The 21,559-nt window shown below is 39.6% G+C and overlaps 1 protein-coding gene across 1 annotated transcript; it reads right to left on the minus strand.

The window, feature by feature from the left end:
• Positions 1–3: 3 nt before the first annotated feature.
• tnfsf10l (TNF superfamily member 10, like) lies at positions 4–21,545 on the minus strand. The gene is made up of 5 exons (XM_065248660.2): positions 21,094–21,545; positions 13,903–14,052; positions 6,250–6,286; positions 5,945–6,046; positions 4–2,909 (listed from the first exon to the last, which is right to left on the minus strand). Exons 1-5 carry the CDS (start codon positions 21,289–21,291, stop codon positions 2,458–2,460), a joined length of 939 nt encoding a protein of 312 aa, XP_065104732.1. The 5' UTR covers positions 21,292–21,545; the 3' UTR covers positions 4–2,457.
• Positions 21,546–21,559: the final 14 nt, after the last annotated feature.

Below are 21,559 nucleotides of genomic sequence, written 5' to 3' on the forward strand. Positions count from 1 at the left end.
TGATTCATGACTCAAAAAAGGCACTTTAATTTTCGGAAGTGATACCTCAAACATGTTTTAAGGACACAGACGCTGTAAAAAACCTACTTAAAAAAAAAGAGAGATGTCCGTACATTCTTACCAAGAAGGAGGCACGACGTTTGTAAACAGTGTATAACATTAAAAGGAACATTTTAGAAAACCCACAGATTGGTGAACAGAGAACGTAACAAGTATAAAAAAATACGTATAATGGCTCTCGCTGGAAAAGGAAAAACAATAGTCTTTTTGTTTGGACTGACAGTTCATGTTGCTCACTGGATTTCGATATGTTCAACCCCCCCTTAAGTTTTTCACAGCAGTCCTGTTAAGTCTCAGCAGAGCTCGGTGAGAGTTTATTTAAAGTGGGCATGCAAACCATTAGATCAAACGCTTCAGGCAATTCATTAAGAAAACGCACCTTAAATGCATTCATCCTCCCTGTTGTGCTGCTTTGGTGCGGTTTAGCGGGTAAGACCCCCTGTAATCTATCTAGATCCATTGGAATTTAGCCATATTTCTCTTTCCTGCCAACCCCTCACCCCACCACGACCTTCATGTTGTGGAGTACGTATTTCAACACGTACACACTCGCATACCCGGACCTCGGACAGCCTGGAGGAACTGACGGAGCTAATCGGCCGGCTTAGCGTGAAGTGCTCGGATTATTTGGACTTCTCGTGTGTTCGTAACTGTTCGACTCTTGGGATCTCTGCATTATGTAGTGGCTATGTATGGCTTTAACTCTTAATTCAGGTATCATTTCCTTTTAAAGGGCTGATGAGAATGTAAAAAGAAACTGTGGATGCTTTCATAACAGTCCTAAGGTATTACTATACATATAGAAAAGCAAACCTAGTGGTATCCGACATCACATTCCCTAATAGGAAAAACATCATTAAAAACATTGCACATCTTATTTGAAGGAATTTGGTGGCAGTCTATTTGACAACATATAGTGTTCAAAGTTACATGAAAAAAAGTACTTGCAAAAAAGGGAAACTTCACACCTTTCCCATTCGGATTAAATCTAGTTCCAAGTACCAAACAAATCACAGATAGCGTTGAAGAATGAAGTAACTAACATTATGTCGAGAGCTAAATGCCCCAAAACCTATAAATCGGCGCTGTATTCTGTATAATGTGATTTAAGAAGACATTGTTTTGGCAGCGGTCTTTAGCTCTCCGATTTTATCAGAGAAACTGGGGTTCAGAGTGAAGAAAAGCCGATTTTTTGACAGTGGAAAATGATTACCCCACCCTCTCCTCTTCTCGAAACAAACACGTTTTCTCAGAAAATCTGGCCTTTTATCATTTGTCTCAGTGCTGGTTTCAGATAGATGACATCGGTTTGTAAAGCAGTTTGTAAATTTACATTACCAGGCTCAGAGTGTTTGATTTATAAAACCTAAGAAGAAAAGCCAGCATTACTACGCTTATACATTCATTTCCAAACCTCACAATTAAATACAATATATACACCGGTTGAACCAACCAGAGAGAAAGCGTATGTAGTGTATTTCCAGGGCACTGAGGAGGTGTGTCTGTGCTTGTGTGTTTATCTGTGTGTGCAATAAGGCAAAAACAAGGCATTGTATGACTGTGGGCGTGGTGTTGTGTTTATTTAACCTTTCCCTCCCTAACAATATTTCCTCCGGCACCCTTGACCGGTCAGCAGAGGGAGACTGAGTTTGTGTGTGTGCAGGTGTGTCTGCGTCTTGTTAAAGTGAAAGAAAATTGGACAACGTCTGTTACGTGATTCGCATCCTAACTGGAGACTAAACATATGCGCGTCTCTCATTTATCTGAAGTCTGCTTTATCTTATATGCGAGTTGCATGTGTGGAAAGCAGAAATGGGAATGTGTGTAGATGTTGTTGTATATGCACAATGGGGAATTCTCCTGTGTTTGTGTGCATGTTTTGAGTCTTTTTGAGGGCATGCCGCTCCACTGGTTCGACTGGACAGGAATTCCACAGTTCTGCAACCTGCCAGGATGCTCATTTGAGGCTGGTAGAGCCACATACTTCCCATCTCCTCATTCTTTCCTCCGCATTCCCGCTGTCATCGTTCTCTATTTTTAAAAATCTGCTGTACACGGAAACATTCCCCTACGGCCGACGAGAGAGAGACTGGAGTTCTCACGCTAAACATATACACCATTGGCACAGATTTGTTCATGTTGCTCTGTGCTTTCCTCTTGTTTGTTTTTGCTACCGTTTCCACGATTCACATCTTTGATGTGATTACACATACACATTATATATATACATTCCTCTGTCTTTAAAAAAGAAGTAACCGAAGTGTCCGAATGTCACTCGTTCATACATCCTTCACATATTCAATAGAAAGGAAAATTAACCAATGAAATGATTTGTCTTTTTCTTTGGGTTGCGACCCACCCAGTGCATTCTGGGTAATGTACTCCCGCTGTAATTCCTTATAAATCCAGCCGGAAAGCTCCAAAGTAGCTAGAAGAGTCCTCGCCGTACACCATTGTGGGGGAAGAGACAGAGACGAAAACCTCATCGCCCGCTCGCAGCTCAAACAGGCCTCCCTGGTACACCGAATGAAGGGCGTATTCGGCCTCGGGCGCCCAACATTTGGTCCCTACTCCTTTCAGAAGCTGAATGGGCCGCAGGTAGGACGTTTTCTTATAGATACACTGGACTAGCTGGTGGCTGACGCTGTGATCTCCGTCGGTGGGAGAGGGGTAGCGGAAGTACACCTGGGAGTAAAGGTAGTAGCGGCCGTCCTGGGGTACGCGAAGGCGCCCGTTGGTCAGCGTCATGTTGTGAAGATGGGCACCGAAGCTCTGATTGGCCCAGGAACGTACTGGGTGGCGGCAGGACTGGTGAAGATCCGGCTGAGGGGTGGAATACTGAGCACCACCTGATGTAGAAAGAAAGAAACTTAGTCGACTTGAAACGGCATTTGCAAGTTAATCAACTTTTGTAATGTGATGTTAAATGTTTTGCTTTATTCTGAAACACAAGATTATAGGACGGGACTTGATTTTATCCATCTTCCAGAATGGAACCGCACTATTTTGACATATTAACTCATTCCCCGCAAGCCTTTTTTAAAAAGGTGCCTGTAAGCATTTTTTTGTCATTTTCACAAAAGTTTCACAAAAGGCCTTCCAGGAAAACTTTCTTCTATAAATATATAAACTTACACATATATCAAATGAAAGAACAGACCCTCTGCTTTCAAACAAACAAACAAGTAAACAACAAAAAAACGAGAAAAAACCTCTTAAATATGTTCTCTTTTATGACCTCTTTCCTCAGAGCGGAATTACAGATTACTGTAAAAATTTGTCAGGAAAGCTTCATTTGTAGGGAAATGTTTCATCCTAATTGACGAGATAACATGTCAATGGCGGGGAAAGAGTTAACATAGCATGCCAGATATAGCTATCATTATTGGCTTTAACTGCAAAAAATTTTATACAATAAAATGAATTGGAATGAAATTCCCGAACAATTGCCAAAATTTTGGTAAGTATCCTCTTAAAAAAATGCTGGGTTATAATTAACCCAAAGTTGATTGTTGCTAGAAGGGATACAGCGAGATGCAAAATCTTGTAAACATTTTGTCGGATGAGCGCTATTTTCACCCTAATCCTACCCTCAAACCTAACCCTAAACCCAACATTTTACAGGAATTAGGCCATAGCTGTATCCTATCTAGCCAGAACCGCTGTTTTTCATCCTAATCCTACCCCCAAACCCTTTAGCCGCCTTTCCACTGCACACGATATATGGAAACGAGTCGACAGTCGGAGTTCGGCGATATTTACGCATTCGCAGAAGTTCGGCACCTCATGCAGCCCCTTTGCGACTCTCCATAGGAAATGAATGACTTCTGGCTTATCGACCGTCGTTTGTCGTGTGCAGTGGAAAGGCGGCTTAAACCCAACATCTTGCAAAATTTGGCCTTAACTGTATCCCCTCTAGCCATAACTGTAAAAACGGGAAGAACCAAACCTGTTGGGTCGTAATTTAAAGGAACAGTATGTAAGAAATTTATATCAATGAATCATAAAATGGCCCTGATATGTCACTAGACATCAAGAAATCATTTTCATTTCAAATACTTATATCACTGACAACAGTGGTCTGGCCAGGATATTGTCATTTAAAAAGTGGAGTTGCAGCCCTCAACTGATGTTTATGCTGTCATGTTGTGTATTGGCCACCAGTTGTGTGATTGCAGTACCAGTTTTAGCCACAAGTTTTGTGATTGCAATACCAGTTTTGGCCACAATCCTACATACTGTTCCTTTAACCTATTTTGTGTTGTTTCAACCCCAAATGCTGTGCTGTTTTAACACATTACTGGGTCATATATAAGCATTTTCTTCAAAAAGGTTTGTCCCTTTTTGACCCAGGGCTGGGTTAAAAATAACCTAGTTTTTCAAGAATGTGCATAACCAAAGACAGTAGCCTAAAACAGTACTTAAAGAGCCCTATTAACTAATAGTCCATGAGACCTAGATGATTTCAGCCAAGTTATATTAAAAGTAAAGCAAGACAGATTACTATAACTGCATTTTTGTGTCTTTGAATGAACTAATGAGTCATGTACAATAGGAATTAGAATTAAGAAAATAAATAGGGTCAGTTTTCATTTTATGTTGAATATAAGAATGTGAGAAAGCAAATCATAGAGTATAGAGAAGAGAAAAGTCCAGGTGTGGGGAGCAGGTGCGGGAAAAGTGCGAAATTCATAAGGTAAAAGGGAGGACTGAAAGATTGGTGGATTGACTTAGGAGAACGGCAGAGATTGAAAAATAAAGGTAAAGCTGTGTAGGAGAGGAAGTCACAGACGGTGAGAAATCGAAGAACTGAAAGAGCAAAAGAGAGGAGGAGGAGGAGGAAGGGAGGGATGTGTAGTGTAGAGGAGGCGGCATGTTCCTTGAACACAATGAAGATCGATATCACGCAAGACCCGCTCTCTTTGATTTAAAGCTTCAGAGGTTTTTAAGTGGGCCATACTTCTAACGAAAAAGGTACAGAGAACACAACACGTACGAACTACAGATGCGTAAAACAGTCCAGTGTTATCTCAATGGTTAATATAGATGTTCCCGAGGATTAAACAAGAGCGTTGGTTGTTTGAAGTCGGCTGCATGTGCGATCCATCAAGGTGTTATCATCAAGCACTGTGCGGACAGGTTTATGAATTCTAACACAAGGTACAGAAAGAGTGCACGTGTAAAGAAAGAAAGATGTTCTGTACACTCCCTTACTTACTGTTAGAGATCAGACTTAATACAAAGCCGGTTTGACTTGGTTTAATTTCCTTGTAGAATACCTAACTGAATAAATCACATTTTCCTGCCATGTACAAAGTAAATGTGACTGATCCTAGCAGGATGGATGCACCGTAAAATCACTTAAATAAAAGACAGCTTTATGAATGAATGTATGTCTCCTATTATCTTTAATAACTGTGCATGTATGAATTCCTGAAATGACGAATTTCATTTAAAAGCACGTGTTAGGCAAAATCCACCCTCACTTTCTTTTTAAATCCCCCTTAATCCAAAGCAGTCTTATTAGACATGCCGTTTTGATCCTCTTGTCAATGTGATGTCACACTGATAAAGCCCCGCCCATGGCCACTTTTTACCCAAAAAAGCTTTTCTAAATGTGTTTAATAGCACATTGTAATACTAATGCACCTAAAGATATTATTGTCTAAGACCAAAAGCGATTGGTAAGGAAGCGAGGAGCTGAAGCTCATTTGCATTTAAGTTATAAACATGAAAACAGTGCTTTTTTTGCTCGCACCCACATATGGGCATTACATCTTGTAAAAATGGACATAATATGTGGCCTTTTGTGAAGTAGCCCTGCATGACTTTATACTTCCAATGGTTATTTTGTGTTATATACAGATAATTTTACCAGTGTTACCTGGGAGACTGCTGAGAGTCAGGTGGGCTGATGGTCGTTGCGTCACAGTGGTCATGAATTTTGACCCTGATGTATTGTATGCATGCGGCATGGCTCTCGCCTCTGAGGAGGAAACAGATAGGAGATACAGTCAGCACATCACAAAAATAGTAACATGTGTTGCGTAAAAGCTTTTAAACCAGTTTCCCGTTCTTTAGCTTGACTTGTGTTTTTTTCTTATAAGTCAAGTGTGAGTCTGTGCTTTGCTCCTTCATTCTGGAAAACTTTGATTCGTTGAAGATAAATGGCTTTATTTGCATGCTCACCGTGTAAAGCTTGTTTGGAGATGATGCTGTCCGTAACCTGTGGCATAGAAAATATTCCTGTTAATACATGAAACGTTTATGACTCCATAGATTGTAGATTATAAATATGAATGTGAAACTGGATGATTCAGTTAAGTAGGTTTTTAAGTTTCTTTCCTTGTTTCTTGTCTCAGAGGCATTGCTGACTGTGATTAAAGTTGATCTCAAGTTACGAAACGGAACAAAACAAACATTTTAATTGACCGTTTTATTACCATAATAGGAGTCGTTTTTTCTTTTTTAAAGACTGTGAAGTCCGACAGACACTCGCTTTGTGTTAAGGTGGAGGTTCAGCCAAAGATGAAACTACTAAGAATAATTTTAGGGTCACCTTGCTCGAGGGCGAATATTCAGTAATCTGTGACAGCCATATTTCAACCCCCCTCTATTCGGTCTATTAGTCCCTAGGCCCTGAATCAACAACACTCCGCTCGGTGAAATATTTCCATTGCCTCCGAGCCAATCTCAGTTCTGAGGCTTGTATGTTTAAACCCCCAAGTGATTTACCCAAATTAAATTAATAGAAAACTCCTGATGATTTGTTACAGCTGAAGTCAGGAAATAAATCACTGTGTTCAAACCAGACAACAGCACTCAACATGACAAGAAGCAGCAAAGAGTGTCGGTGCCGGGAAAAATACCATGAAGCCAATCAGATCTCAAAAATACACTAAGTAACAAGTACAAAGTTCAACCCAACTCCCTCAGGCTTTTCTGACCTTTCCATTTTTTATTTATTTATCTTTTTAAAGGAATAGTTTTCCCAAGAATGGAAATTCTGTCACCATTTATTTACCCTCAAGTTGTTTCAAACCTCAAAACGGGACATATCATGAAAATCTGACTTTTTCCATATTTAAGTGCTATAATTGGGTCCCCAGTGCTTCTATCAACCTAAAAAAATGTGAAAAGGATCAACCCAGTAACTTAGTTTTGGCAAACCATTCTCTGCAAGCATGTGAAACAATAGCTCATTGAAATTTGGCTCCCCTTGTGATGTCAGAAGGGGATGATACCACCCCTTAATCTGCATTATCAAACCAGCACTGCCATTTAGTGCAGAGATCAGCACGTTTGCATTTTAAAAGACACCCAAAATGGAAAATTTTTGCTCACCCCTACAAAGTGGCAATTTTAACATGCTATAATACATGATCTGTAAGGTATTTTGAGCTAAAACTTTACAAATATACTCAAGGGACACAAAGTTTGATTTGACATCTTAAAAAAAGTCTTGTGAAATATCCCCTTTAAATACTACTTGCTGAACACAATGGAAGATATTTTTAAGAATGTATCAGGGTCACCATCCACTTCCATAGTATTATTTTCTCCTACTATCAAATTCAATGGTGCCCCAGATTTGCTTTGTTATAGAGACTTTAGAGATTTTAAAATATCTTAATTTGTGTAGAAATGTATTTATACTGTTTTTCAACAAGTTGAGGATGAGTCAATGGTTACCGAACTTTGATTTTTGGGTGAACTATCCCTTTAAGATACTTCTCGGGTGAAGGTAAAACTCCACGTAAACAGTAGAATTACAACAAATACTGTATATTGCCATTGTCAAATGATTTACAATAATATAAATGCTTTTTTAAATGTTGTCTTAGCGGTACACTTTAAAGTTGTGTCTGTGGAGATAATATGACTGGATTTTAAAATTAGCATTTTAATTAAAGGCATGTGACGTGACTGTGTTTAATAAAAAACAACAAACAAACATGATTTTTTTTTAGCACTGATAGGTTATTTTCTTCCCTTTTTTAATCTTTCTTTCTTTTTTCTTTCTCTCTTTCTTTCTCTCTCCCCAGTCGCTCTGTCTAGTCATCATTCAGGAGTGAGTGTGTGTGTGATGATGAAGTCTCTGTTGTTCTTGGCCCTCTCTCTCTCTTTCTCTCTCTCTCTCTCTCTCTCCCTCCTCTCCATTCGTCAGACAGCCGAGCTCAGGGCTGCAGGTTTTATAAAATGACATAATCTCACACAGGCCACAACAGAGATTAATTTCTGACCAGGGCTTTTTTCTTTCTGGTAAATGATCGTACAATCAATTCCATATTTGACACATGGAGCAGATAAAGGCTTGAGGTTCTTAGCGAAACAAAGAAAAACAATTGTCCATATAAAATCTAGCTATAACTAGGCCTTCTAAACATATCCCATAAAACATTTCCTCCATTTGAGCAACAAAACTAAACTCTTTGCTACAGTCGCCTTTTAATAGCTAATACAAGCAAAAGTGCTTAATGCTTAGTATACGACATTTTGAGGAGGGTAATGAAGGGTAACTTGCGAAATGTCCTTTTTCTGATCAGTTCAGCTGGTTCAGATAAAGACACAATGTCCAAAAAGATAAAATCAAATAAGAATAAAAAATTCCCGTATGAATTTAATTTGATCCAGTGCAATCTTATTTTATTCCAGAGGATTTTTAGTTAATGCCAGTAGAATCCTTTAGGATTAGTTTCTTATTATAATATAAATTCCAATAGGAATCCTGTACATATTCCATTTTCTTTTTTTTTTTTGGCTAGGGATATTAAAGCATGCACAATCTGTTTCCTGGAAAATACAACAGAGTTCAAAGGTGGAGGAAAAGAACAGACCCATACAGAGACATCAACACTAACAATAAACACACCCAGTGTTAAACCTTTGGCCTTCCAAACTCATGAGCCAGAAAAAGCGTGCAGCCGAGGATGATTTGTCCTCCATTAAAAGAGCAGGAAGTGGGTGAGTGCAAGCACGCAGCTCGAGGAGAAAGCCATTAGACTCCTCTTTACTTAGCAAAGCAAAGTCGGCAATACAATACTTTAATCTGGCCATGTGTGTGTGCCTAGTGCCGTTCTAAAACTAAAGCAATGTGGTCTACCTTCCACCAGGAGGTTTATTAATAAATCACTGTTGGTTTCCTTGAGGCACAAAGACTGGTAAACAATAAATCTCAGTGTTGGTGTTAGACTTTGCCCTGTGTGACTCAGCCTTGCTCAGGTATGCTATAAACCCTAGTGTTGTTAAATATAGTTCACATAAAATGTCTGGTATGGAAATTATAACTAATATTTTTTTACATTGACCTAATCAAAAAACAACAACAACAAATAATAAGAGTGTGTGTTGTCTAAAAATTTATATTCATAACCACTTGGAGACTATATGCTTGGTCAATGTGTAATGTGCTCATTATACTTTTGCTTAAGTCAGTGGTCTCCAACATGGTGCCCGGGGTTTGCCCGCACAGAGTCTGTGAGTTGCCCGCCAAAGCACGTTCTACTTATAGCCTCAATTTGAATATTTATTTATTAGATATTTTTTATATTAGCTTGGCTTTTTTTGTGTATGTTATCATTTTAAGCAATGATATACATAACTTTTTGTTTTGAGTAGATTATATCAAAAAAGTAGCCCTCCAGATAGTTTTTGTCTATTGTGGTAGCCCTTGCTCGCAATAAGGTTGGAGAACCCTGGCGTAGGTCCTACAGGGTAGCCTCGACACCATAGGCTTGTGGTTCTCAAACTGCCGAAAATAGTCCCCTTGGTTACTTTCAATAGCAGGGGACTATTTCAGGCACTGCGTAATATTACCACGCCTGCTGCCGCCATGTTACATCAGCAAAGTCCTTGATTATTACGCCAGTTTGAGAGTATCTGCCTAGAAAATCACAAATTAGAATTTTCCGTCGGTCATAGTACACGATGTAACTACAAAAGAGTCGAGTTTTAAATAGGAAATATATTGAAATTCTTTGGTTATTTTTAAGTGTGATGCTAATGGTCTAATCAGATTCAATGGATTGTGCTAAGCTATGCTAAAAGTGCTAGCGCCAGACCCGGAAATCTGCTAAATGGATTCCAAAACGGTAAGAATCAAATGTTTAACTCTAGGGGAGCTGGAAAATTAGCATATTTTCAAAAAAAGTGGAGTGTCCCTTTAATGTATTTTATAAAGGGGGCCCCCGGCACCATCTCTCGGCCCCCAGTTTGAGAACCACTGCCGTAGGCTACGCATCAGTTTTCATATATACTTCTGCGCCGTCGTCACCTTGCAATTACACATGCAGACTGCGAGTAGGCAGTATCCACGGATGTTACCCACAGTAGCAGTGCAACAGCCAAAGAAGAAGCAGCTTGGCCAGTTAAGCAGCTTGGCCACAAACTAAAAAGAAGCAGCATTTGCGATGATTTGAGAAGACCAGCAATGATGAAGCTAAACAGACAGCGACTCACTCCTCAACTTGGCCCATCTTTGTTCTCACCGTCGCAAACGGAAATGCCTAGAAAGAAATGCAATGCAGATTTGACGAGATCTGACGAGAGCGTTTCTAGCGGACCAATCAGAGTGCTTGCACTTCATATAGAACGGACGCATTGTTAAAAATTTGGCGAGGTGCGCGTCAGGCTACACAGAGCTAGGCGCAACCTAAGCATAAAATTTGGCGTAAACCCTACGCACGACTATAAATAGCACTTAAGAATTCATAGAGATTTCAGGTCTTTGTAGTATGATTTGTGTTATTTGTGGGGGGATCACTCAGTGTTCCCTATGGTAAACCTGGCTCCCCTCACGAATGAAGATGCAGAGCAGAAGTGTAGCTACATGTGCAATACATGTGTGGAGTTTATTCAATTTAATGTCAGTCCAATTTCTTTCAATCCTCTGTGTTTTAGACAATTAAATAGCAATTAATAAGTAAAACAAGATTTTGAATGCAAGTAAGTTCCTTAGTCCACCCAGTATTCTTAATGTAACTTGATTGGCCACATTTCCCATTGAGTGTAGCACATTAACTTGATAATAGGATTTTTAAAGACACCATTCATTTATTTGAGGTAATAGCTTAATTCAACTTAATTCATTTGTATTATACAATGTTGTTAACCGCTAATAAACCACAGTCCTGACAGACACAAACACATTAATACACAAAAACACACACTGTACTGTATATACACTCCACACACATAGTGGATAAAATCAGTCCGTGTCTGTTATTGGCCTTTGAATGAATGGGGTGTGTGTATGCTTACAAGTTGTTTCCTGCCATTCTTGGCCGCCGACTGTAGTCGGCCCCCTGGTTTACCCTGTCCTTAAACCCTATGAGAATTTCTCTCTTTCTCTATCTCTCGACAGGTTTTTTAAGCTTATTATCAGTATCACTTAAACTTTATAAACAGCAGTCAGGGTTAATGTTGTATTTGTAATCATGTCTTCCTCCTTCGTCTGGGCTCTTTGACACCGCGACACTTTAACTGGGTGTTATAAATGTGACAGACTGTCTTCAATCTCCGTTTGAATGTGGAAAATGGGCTTGATGACTTCTGAGACTTAATCTCTCCCATTCTCCGTTTCGCCCTCTCATTCTTATAAAGAGAGCGCCCGCTGAAATTCGACTCTAAGTAATACCAGCTTTGAGAGCTCAGCACATTTTTGGCAAGAGGAGAACCATCTTGTTCTCCGCACACAGTCGCAACATGAGAACATCCATCCGAACTGGGGTGTATATGTTTATTAACCTCCTATTTTCCATCTTAATCCAAAATGTGTGTTTGCTTTAGATACCAGACCTCTTTTTTCCACCAGTCTTTGTCTCTTTGCTTTCTCGTAATGGTTTAAAACAAAAAATACATTCATCCAAACAAACCACGAGTAGTAAAACCCACCACACCACCAAAATTACAGTCTTTGAGCTATGATTGTACAGAAGATAAAGGTTAGAGGGCGGACAGAGATGGCCTTTGTGTTTGTTCTGTGGCTGGCGGAATGCCCCGTGTATGATGATGATGATGATGATGATGATGGCTTTCATCATAAATCTGTTTCAGGCTCTTGTCTGGTGTGTTGCTGGTGATGCAGCGCTGCTTCCTCATCTAATGAGTCATTAGGAGAATCCCAGACAAGCAGAAAACATGGTCTTTCAAGATGGAGAAGGAAAAGAAACATCCATGAGGAAGGATTAAGGGATATTAAGAGGATTCAGGTGGCTACTCCCTCAGCCTTACTCAGGTGCCTTTTGAGCATATAATACTCCCTGGAATGCCGAAATTATTTCTAGTTTGGATCGCATTCATTTTGGCTTGAGATGTTTTAGTGTCAACTTTTGATTTGTTGACTGGCGTTGGGGTGTCCGCAAGCATGCCTGAGTGAATCTCAGTGGACGCAGGCATCTGTTCGATGAATTAACCGGACTCTTGCAGAGTTTGACTCTTGTTAGCTGAGCAGTCAGTCCGCATTAGACGTCACATCAAGGCTCAATAATGGGGCAACGTCAAGCCAGGAAACACCAATGGTCAGCGGTTCGTAAAACCTGGATGCCTGTATGTGCTAGGTCCAGAGTTTGGAAGACGTAAGACTTTGCTTTCCACTTTGCTTTTTTCAGGCCCTCCATAATAACTTCCAGGTGTTCTGGCATTCTCTGGATTCTGAGGTCGATTGCTTTAGAAACATGCATTTCCTCCATCTCTTCTCACTCACTCATTCTCTGCCTTTCCTTAAAAATGCTTTACCCGTTGTGTTGACATGAAGCTGGGAAGGTGCCCAAAGCATCAACGTGTGCTTGTTCAACTTGTTTTATCTTTAAATAAAAATACATTCTCTCAGTCTACATGCAAAACTCACTCTCTTATTCACATAGTCAGTATTTCCCTCTTTTCGTATTTCAGGACTCATGCACTCAATCCGATACATTCTCTGTTTATTTAACAAGATCTCCGTGTCCTAAACGCTTATTTATTTATTTAGCTCCAATGCTGACCCCTAGCATGATCAGGGAATTTTTTAGCGCACCATAATTGCCTCTCTCAGAAGTGGCCCGTGTGTTTTGAATTAAGAGGCAAATGCCTCTGTCTCCAAGTGCCAATAAATTGTTTGCAGCCTCAGTCAATTAGTAGTGAAAGATTTGACGGTACGCACGGGCTGTTTCGTGTAGCGTTGGGGGAAGGCTGGTGGGACGTGGAGACACGCTCCATAAAATCTGATAACATATATTCCCGGAGCTGAGGGACTCCGGTAAACAAAGGGGATTGCATGGAAAATTATTAAAAATAAATGTCGTTCAAAGAGGGCAAAATCGCAACGCGTGAAGTACAAACCAGTTAGGAAGCAAATGCCTTTAAGTGTTAGACTAGTCAAATCCCAAGAATACAAAGTGAAGCCCTAGGCTTCCAAGCAGCATGTCGGTTGTATTAATGTAGGAACAACTAGAAGGATGTAAATGAAAAAACTGGATGCTGAAGGGATAACCAGCCACGCCAGGGGAAAACCAGACCATTTCCTTTGAATCTAAACTCTGACGGCTGGATCGGTTTATGATCAGTACAAGAGGTGACTCACTCTCTACAATGCTGCATATACAAACATAAGTGCCAGAAAACACTCCCATGACTCAACCATCTACTTTTCTTCCCTTAGGAGATTGTAATCACTTGTCTTGACACATTTATGGTAATAGCAAGTTGCTTCATGCTTTGAGGACCTTCACTAGTAGTGGCTGTTGTCTAGAAATCTGTCTATATGCTGATAAGACAAAAGATGTGCTGTTATTAAGACATCGCTTGCCTCAACATGTAGCCTAATAAACTGTAATAATGCAAAACAATAAAATCTAAACTCACCTTGGAGATATAGGCCTTGATCCCCTCAGCTAGTTTGATGCAGGGCTCTCCGAACAGTTGAGCCAGGTCTTCAGGAATGTCCCTGTCTTTATCAAGAGCGTTGAGCAAACCCAGGCACCGCAGCTCTTCTGTGACCCCCTGATTCTTAACCTGAAATAAGGTGAAAGTTAGAAAACAACTCCAATCTCAATTAAGGAGAGGTCTATGTGTGTGTTTGCCACTGGGAACTGAGCCATCTCTTTGAAATTAGTAAATTATCAAGCAGTTTGAAAGCAACATCATTCATAGGGACAATGAGGAAAGGCACTTCGGTTTAGGAAGCTAATTAGGAAATAGAGCAGATGTCGAGAAGCATGCTCAATAAGGAAACAATCTACTGAAGGACGAAGCTAGGCTGAAGATCAAAATGAGGGCACGCTTCCCTTTTGACCCTTTCCAGGAAAATAGATGAGGACATCTGTATGGGTCAAAGCCAGTGGGGTACAACTTTGGCTCAAGCCAGCTGGAGAGGTTTGTTTAACATAATGAGGGACTTTCAAATGACCTTTCTCTGAGACCGGACCTGTCTCCAACATTTTCTGTCTTTCTGTCCTCTCACGTCCTTCTACTGAAACCTCAAAGTCTCGCCAAGAAATACATGTCACCAGTTAAGGATCTCTGCGTGCAAGTTTTAAGCAAGAAATTGCGTCAAGTCACGCTCCACAAAAACCCTTAACAACTCTCCAGTTGCTGGTGGAGCGTGGCGGGAGAAGGTGTGGAACGGATCGTATGTGTTTCGTCAGCTCAGCTTTTTTATGGTTATAAAGCGAGTCCGGTCGATTAACGGGGGTCCCCTATGTTGAAAAGAGGGCACACTCGCACGAAGAGCAAATGACTGATCTGAGACCAGGCTGGTCCCAGACCAAAAGTGAGTCACAATTACTTTATTGACTTGGAAGCACTTCCAAGAAAACATTTGTTGATCGACAACCAGTTGTGGATTTCTCTCATGGTAATTTGGATAGAACTGGTTTTTGGGGGCTTGTCCGGGATCACCACAGTTTGGAGAATGGCTAGTTTTTAATTAGTTATTTTTTCTGCTGTAATCAATCTATGTCTGCATATTTAGTATTACCATCTGAGCTTGAACCTGAAACACAGAAACGCCCTTTGACAGATCACACAATTTATCAGATGTGTCATAGCCTTGTGCCTGTGTGTACATGCTCAAAATCTCAATTACTGTAAACAACTTGTTTTTAAAGTATGTTCTTCCTGCTTGCACTTGCTCAGAAATGGGTCAGTAACATATGACCTGGAATTTGGAATACTGTCCAGGGATGTTTTGGATTCTTTCTGATCGTTGATCATTTTGCGCACATCAGAGCACGCACATGCACTCATGCTCGAACAGGCACAAACTTTTGCATGCAAGTGTCTCTGACCTTAAACTTTGACCATACTTAACTTTATCATTTACGTAACTATAAATGTACTTATTGCAAACCACTCTGATATGAACATCTGCAATATTTCGATATTTTCAAAGTGATCTCCAGGGTTTGCTGAAATCACCCCAGCAGCGGATCGACTGTCATCATGATTTATATTAAGCATTAAAGAGTTTAGAATGAACTAATTAAGGTTACTGGCACGGAACTATTTCTGGTGCAAAGCTGCTAACCCAATTCTTGTGCCCGTAAATAAAACCCCTGCATTGCGTAATATCATAATCTTTCACAGATGGTCTGCTGCAGACCAATATGCAGTAAAATTACTTAGCTAAAACATAGATGGTGGTACTAAGTCACTGTTAGTGAAACTAATGGTGCTCCGGAGGGGCCGAGGGTTTCTGATCCCAGACAGGGCAGCAGGAAGTGGGGAACAATGCTTCAGTGTTAGCCCTGATTTCTGTAGCTGGGGAAAAGAAGCCACCACTGAACTTTCTGCTTCACTCCACATCCACTGCTTTTTTGGGAAAGGATTAAATAAGAGAAACCAGGCGTGTAACTTAAATCCATGCCAGGGGCGCTCTGCATCTTTCTCTCTCTCTCCAGTATGTCTCTTTCTTGCTCTCTCCTCTTGTCTACGGCTGATACATATGTACTGTATATTTTTTTAGTTCCCCCTGTGGTCTCAGGGAAAAGACAGCAGACTGAAAGTTGGTCATGATCTAAATGATCTGTGATAGCTCCAGAAAGAGAGAGAAAGCTCTGGAGAGGCCGACCTCCGAGGGCAACAGGTTGTCTAAGCAAGTCTTCAAAAGAACTTCCAGCTGAATATTCAATTTGTGCATTTGGCAAACAATGAACTTTAAGGAGATTGCTATTTCTTTCTCTCTCCATTTTTTGTGGAAGACCACACAGAAGTCAAAACCTGTCTTTTCTGTACTAGGAAACAATACTGTGGCCTTGGGTTTCTTTAAGCCATTGAAATCATGTCTCATCATAGGGGAAGTCCCTTTTACGCAAAGCTCCTTGTTGAGTTTTATTTAGACGTACAACGGAAAGTATGTAATAACTTTGGTTAGGTGTTTTCCTTTCAATTACATGTTTCTTCTACAATAAGGGCATGACTGCATATGAACCTTAATATAGGCTTTTGATACTAACAATGCTTCCCTTACAAGTTAAAAGATGAGTGCATACTCGGCATGCCAAACTCACCAGTATCCACCTGTGCATACAAACATTCTCCTTTACAATGGTCGGTGCCACTGTGTGTGGCAAAAACCAAGGGTTGCCAAGGGTAACTATTCGTACATTCATAATCACATTTGTTTTGGCCTCTTTCCTAGCTTCATAAATCTCTCGTAAATGGCCAACTAAGGCAGGTATTATTAGGAACCCATTGTGATGAGTTTTGAAAGCTCTCTGAGTGTTTTATGAAGTCTCGGGTCATCTCCATCCTGTTCTGCATGACTTCTGCTCTGTTCGACTGAAGGCTACACCTGAAGAATACTAACTACATGTCTGTCAGTAGACTCTTGCTTCTTTTCTCAATCCAAATGGGGCCCCAAGAGCTATGGAGCCCTGCTAAAGCATCTAAGCTATTTCAAAGAGGAAAAATTTCCACACAAAATGAATAGTTAATAATTAACCTCGACATAGACAGCCTGTACTAATATTAAACTTATTTTGAGTCGACATTCTTAATTAATCTAAAAGTCATACGTTTATTGCGCAATACGGAGAAATACAGTGTCCTTGTTTTAAGTGTCAGCCTTGCTCTGCAGCTGAGGTCATTACTGGACTAATGGATTTAAGTGAGGGAATTGCTTTGTTTTTATTAGTTACTCACCAGCTAAACTTTTAGTGTAAACTGAGGTTGTGTTTGTTCTTGCAAGCTCTGATAATGGAGTACATCCGAGGTGTTTACTTGTGTTTAAGACAATACTTTGCGAGTCCCATCTGGCCAGTGCACCAAAAGTGAGCAGGATATTTATGTTAGTGCTGAAAAATGTTCATTAGGCAACAGCTGTGTGCGTGTGCGTGTGTGTGCGTGTGTGAGAGAGAGAGAGAGAGAGAGAGAGAGAGAGAGAGAGAGAGAGAGAGAGAGAGAGAGAGAGAGAGAGAGAGAGAGAGAGAGAGAGAGAGAGAGAGAGAGAGAGAGAGAGAGAGAGAGAGTATATTTCTCCTAATTCTTTTTGTTTAGTTTATGTCACACTGTGATAAATTGACGACTGGCCTTCTGCAAAAAATAAATGATCTGTAATCCTTCTACAAATACAACGATGGTGTTTAATCCTTCAAAATATTGTCCTACAGCCTTTTTTTGTGTTCTGAAAGTTCAACCACACTGTAAAAAATGAATGATATCAAATCAACATATATTTTATTAATATTAAATTAACAACTTAAGTTAAACAATTTCAACTTGTTTTTATAAGTAATATCAACTTATCACAAGTCAAAACTTAAAATGCTGCCTTTTTTGACAGTGTACGGTGTTCAAAAATAGGTTTTAACAAATCTCCTGGCCTTTCTCGGATTTATTATAAAATCTCTTGGCTTGAGCATTAAATACGATTTATTCTAGTAAATCAGTAGAAAAGTGGAGCGGCTCAGATTAAATTAAGCTTCTTTCTCATTATTAACCTCACTGCTAATCAATTTTAATGCATGTTTCCCCCCCCAGCAGCGACAGCAACTTATAAAAATGTCTTAAAGGGACACTCCACTTTTTTTGAAAATATGCTCATTTTCCAGCTCCCCTAGATTTAAACATTTGATTTTTACAGTTTCAGCTGATCTCTGGGTCTGGCGTTAGCACTTTCAGCATAGCTTAGCACAATCCATTGAATCTGATTAAGTGATATTACGCACTGCCTAAAAATTTTCAAATTGGGACTATTTTCGGGCAGTGTGTAATATCACTACGCCTGCTGCAGCCATGTTACATCAGCATAGTCCTTGATTATTTCGCCAGATTGAGAGTATAGTTCCTAGCCATATCTGTCAGAAAATCACAACTTTTAATTTTCTGTCGGTCTTAGTACACGATGTAACTACAGAAGAGTCAAGTTTTAAATAGGAAACATATTGAAACTCTTTGGTTATTTTGTAGCGCGATGCTAATGGTCTAATCAGATTCGATGGATTGTGCTAAGCTATGCTAAAAGTGCTACAGCCAGACCTGGAGATTGTCTGAATGGATTCCAAAATGGTAAAAATCAAATGTTTAACTCTAGGGGAGCTGGAAAATTAGCATATTTAAAAAAAGTCCTTTAAGACTAATCCTACAAACGCCAACAAACACAGACAAACGCCAACATATTAAGTTGGCTGTTGGATTTAGAATGAAGTTTGTTGGCGTTTGTCGGATCAGTGTGAATTAGCCTTAAAATTGCTCACTCAATATCTGCGAAATGTATCCAGAGATTTGTCCTCATGTCAGTTCTGCATTCACAGTTGAACCATGTGAAACCAAAACTTTGTGTAACACTGGAAACCATCCATGCCTTCATTGGTCCTGGCAAACATAGTGTAACTTGAATCTTTTACGAATTATCTGAGGAAAGGCAGCCAAAATTAGAAGTAATTGTATGTTCTATGTAAAACTATACACTGTAAAAAGTTGAATCAAAAATTACTTTAATTGGTAAAAAAAATGTAAGTTATTTTAACCAAAATTTTAAGTGTCTTTCAACTTAATTTTTTAGGTCTTACCAACTGAAGTAATTTTTTAGCTTGATCCAACGTTTACTTTTTACAGCGTAGAACTGCCTGTATAAGTATAAAGACAAAAATTGAAGGTGAGAGTTATAAACGGTGAGGGAGTGAGGCGTTGTGGATCTTGGCAATGGAAAATACCACAGGAGGTTTACCAGGGGGAGCCCATGAGAGGAGGCAAACATTTTCTTGCAGGGTATTACTTTACAATGAATTTCTGTTATTGTTTATGAGGGGCCTATCCAGAACTACACACATACTGGGTATATTGACGAAGATGTAAATTAGAGCTGGCATAACTAAAAAATGAAAAACAAAATAGAAACCGCTGTTCCAAAACCATGCACCACACACCGTGCTCGACCCAGCATCACTTTTCAGCTGAATCACCCATCCTCGCTGGATGTTGTCAACAGTAGTTAGTTATAAATAGGTCAGCCGAAACTCTATGTAATTTCAGCGATGCCGACTTGCGTGGGAGCTTCTCTCTTTATCCTCCCTGTTGTGTTTACAGTCTCGCGGTGTGACCGTGAATTTACCTCACTTTCTTTTTCCCCACAGAGGTGGTGCTTTTATTTGAAACGATCAGTGTTATCTCACAGAACAGTATCACTTTACTGGCAATCCAATTCTGATCGAAGGGCAGTTTCATATGTTAATAGAGTGTTAGTAAACTCAGATGTTTCTCATAACCCCACTACTGACCTTTATCTACATGGGTCAGCAGCATACCGGGTTTTATTTAAATGCAAACAGGTAAAGTGGAACAGAGACACATTACATGTTGTTGAGTGTTGTTAGGCCAACTTTTCTTTGGTGTGCTTGACTCCCTAATCAAAACCAGAGTCTATTTAGTGATTATTATGACTAACTCTGAAAAAGCCTGAAAATGATACCCTAGGTTTTATATTAAAAGTTTTAAAACCAATTATGTCTTAATTCTTATAATACCTATTATACTGCCCTGTAACTTTCGTAAACTTATATTATGCTTTATATACTTCGACATGAATAAAGTAACTACTTTAAAAGTCCAACAAACTTAAAATTCTGTATCAAACTATGCAGAATATGTTGTACTGGGCTGCTGTGTGCTTTTCCAGGTACCTGTTGTTATCAATGTATCAGGTTGGTTCATGACATGTTGCCAAACTGGAAAGTGAAGCATGAATAAAAACTTCAGAAGAAACAATACAATATTACAAAACAAGTCGGCACAAAACATGTACATGAATGTCTTTTAAAAAAGAAACTGTTTTGTAACTGGTCACCCATCTCTTTCATGTTACCTGTTTTTATCTTTTTTTTTTGTACTAGTACAGAGGTGTGACACAAAATAAGTAAAAAAATCTGAGGTATTTTAAATAGAATATTAAAGCTGCATGTATAACATTTTTTAAAGAATAAAAAAGTACTGTTTAAAATAAACGATTATAGCATGCTTACAGTCATCTTTAATGCATATTTTTTGGTTGTTTTTGATTGGCTAATCACAATTATGTTTAATTAACTGACAGAGCTAATAATCTGGCAACATATGAAATTCATAACATTAAGTTTGATTTGTTTCCGATGTGCTTCTGCTATTTTACATAATACATAAATTGATAAATGAATGTCTAATCTTTGCTGATCGAGTAGGCTTGCAAGAAATAATATTTACATTTCAATTATCACATAAACTACCACAAACTACATTTTGTTTTTTAGTTATAATAGGGGTTTTTTTTTACCATTAAAACCTCTTAAAAATATGTATCTACCACAAATCTGCAACTTTGTAAATGTTCTGCTTGATAAAAGTTTTGTTCAAAACCTAAGTGAAACAATGCTTGCCTAGGCAGATCTTTTGGGGTATCACAAGCACGTGGACCCCGTGAAAAATGTTAACTAGACAGGCAACTGACTGGATTTTGCACACTCCGATAAAAGAGCAAAAACGCACGGTGAGGAAAAAGTTCGTTAAGTTTTGATAAACACAGTTTATGTACTTGGATGGCAACAAGAGTAAAAAAATAAGTGCAACTTAAAGATCACTTACATGCGATAAAGACATGTTTAAGTAGACAAAAAGCCCGGTGGTTGAGGCGATCTGCAGCACGACCACCACGATCACGACCATTGCGATCCATAACTTTGAAGGCGACTCTCGAACGCGGCCGTTCGCAGGAACCATCATGTATGTGGTGGACTCGCTGCTGACCGACCGAAAGTAATCCTGGTTATTATGAGTAGCCATGGCATTCCTAAGACGTGAGTTTAATACGAGTTAGTGACAAACAAATACGAGTCTGCGACGGGACGGTGAGTAAAGTCCTTCTTCTAAGCGCAGAGTGACCGTGGGAGAGCCTGCTCGACACTCGCATACACTGACTGTAGGAGTAGTGCAGTGCGCGCGAAGTGTGTTACACACTGAAGGGTTGAGTCTCAAAGTTTCTCAAGGTATACTTCAGCTGCTGAAGAGCTCCTTAACTCCTTTCCTACTGTTTCCTACCACACCATATGGT

The sequence above is a fragment of the Paramisgurnus dabryanus genome, chromosome 2, assembly GCF_030506205.2.
Source record: "Paramisgurnus dabryanus chromosome 2, PD_genome_1.1, whole genome shotgun sequence".
NCBI lineage: Eukaryota > Metazoa > Chordata > Actinopteri > Cypriniformes > Cobitidae > Paramisgurnus > Paramisgurnus dabryanus.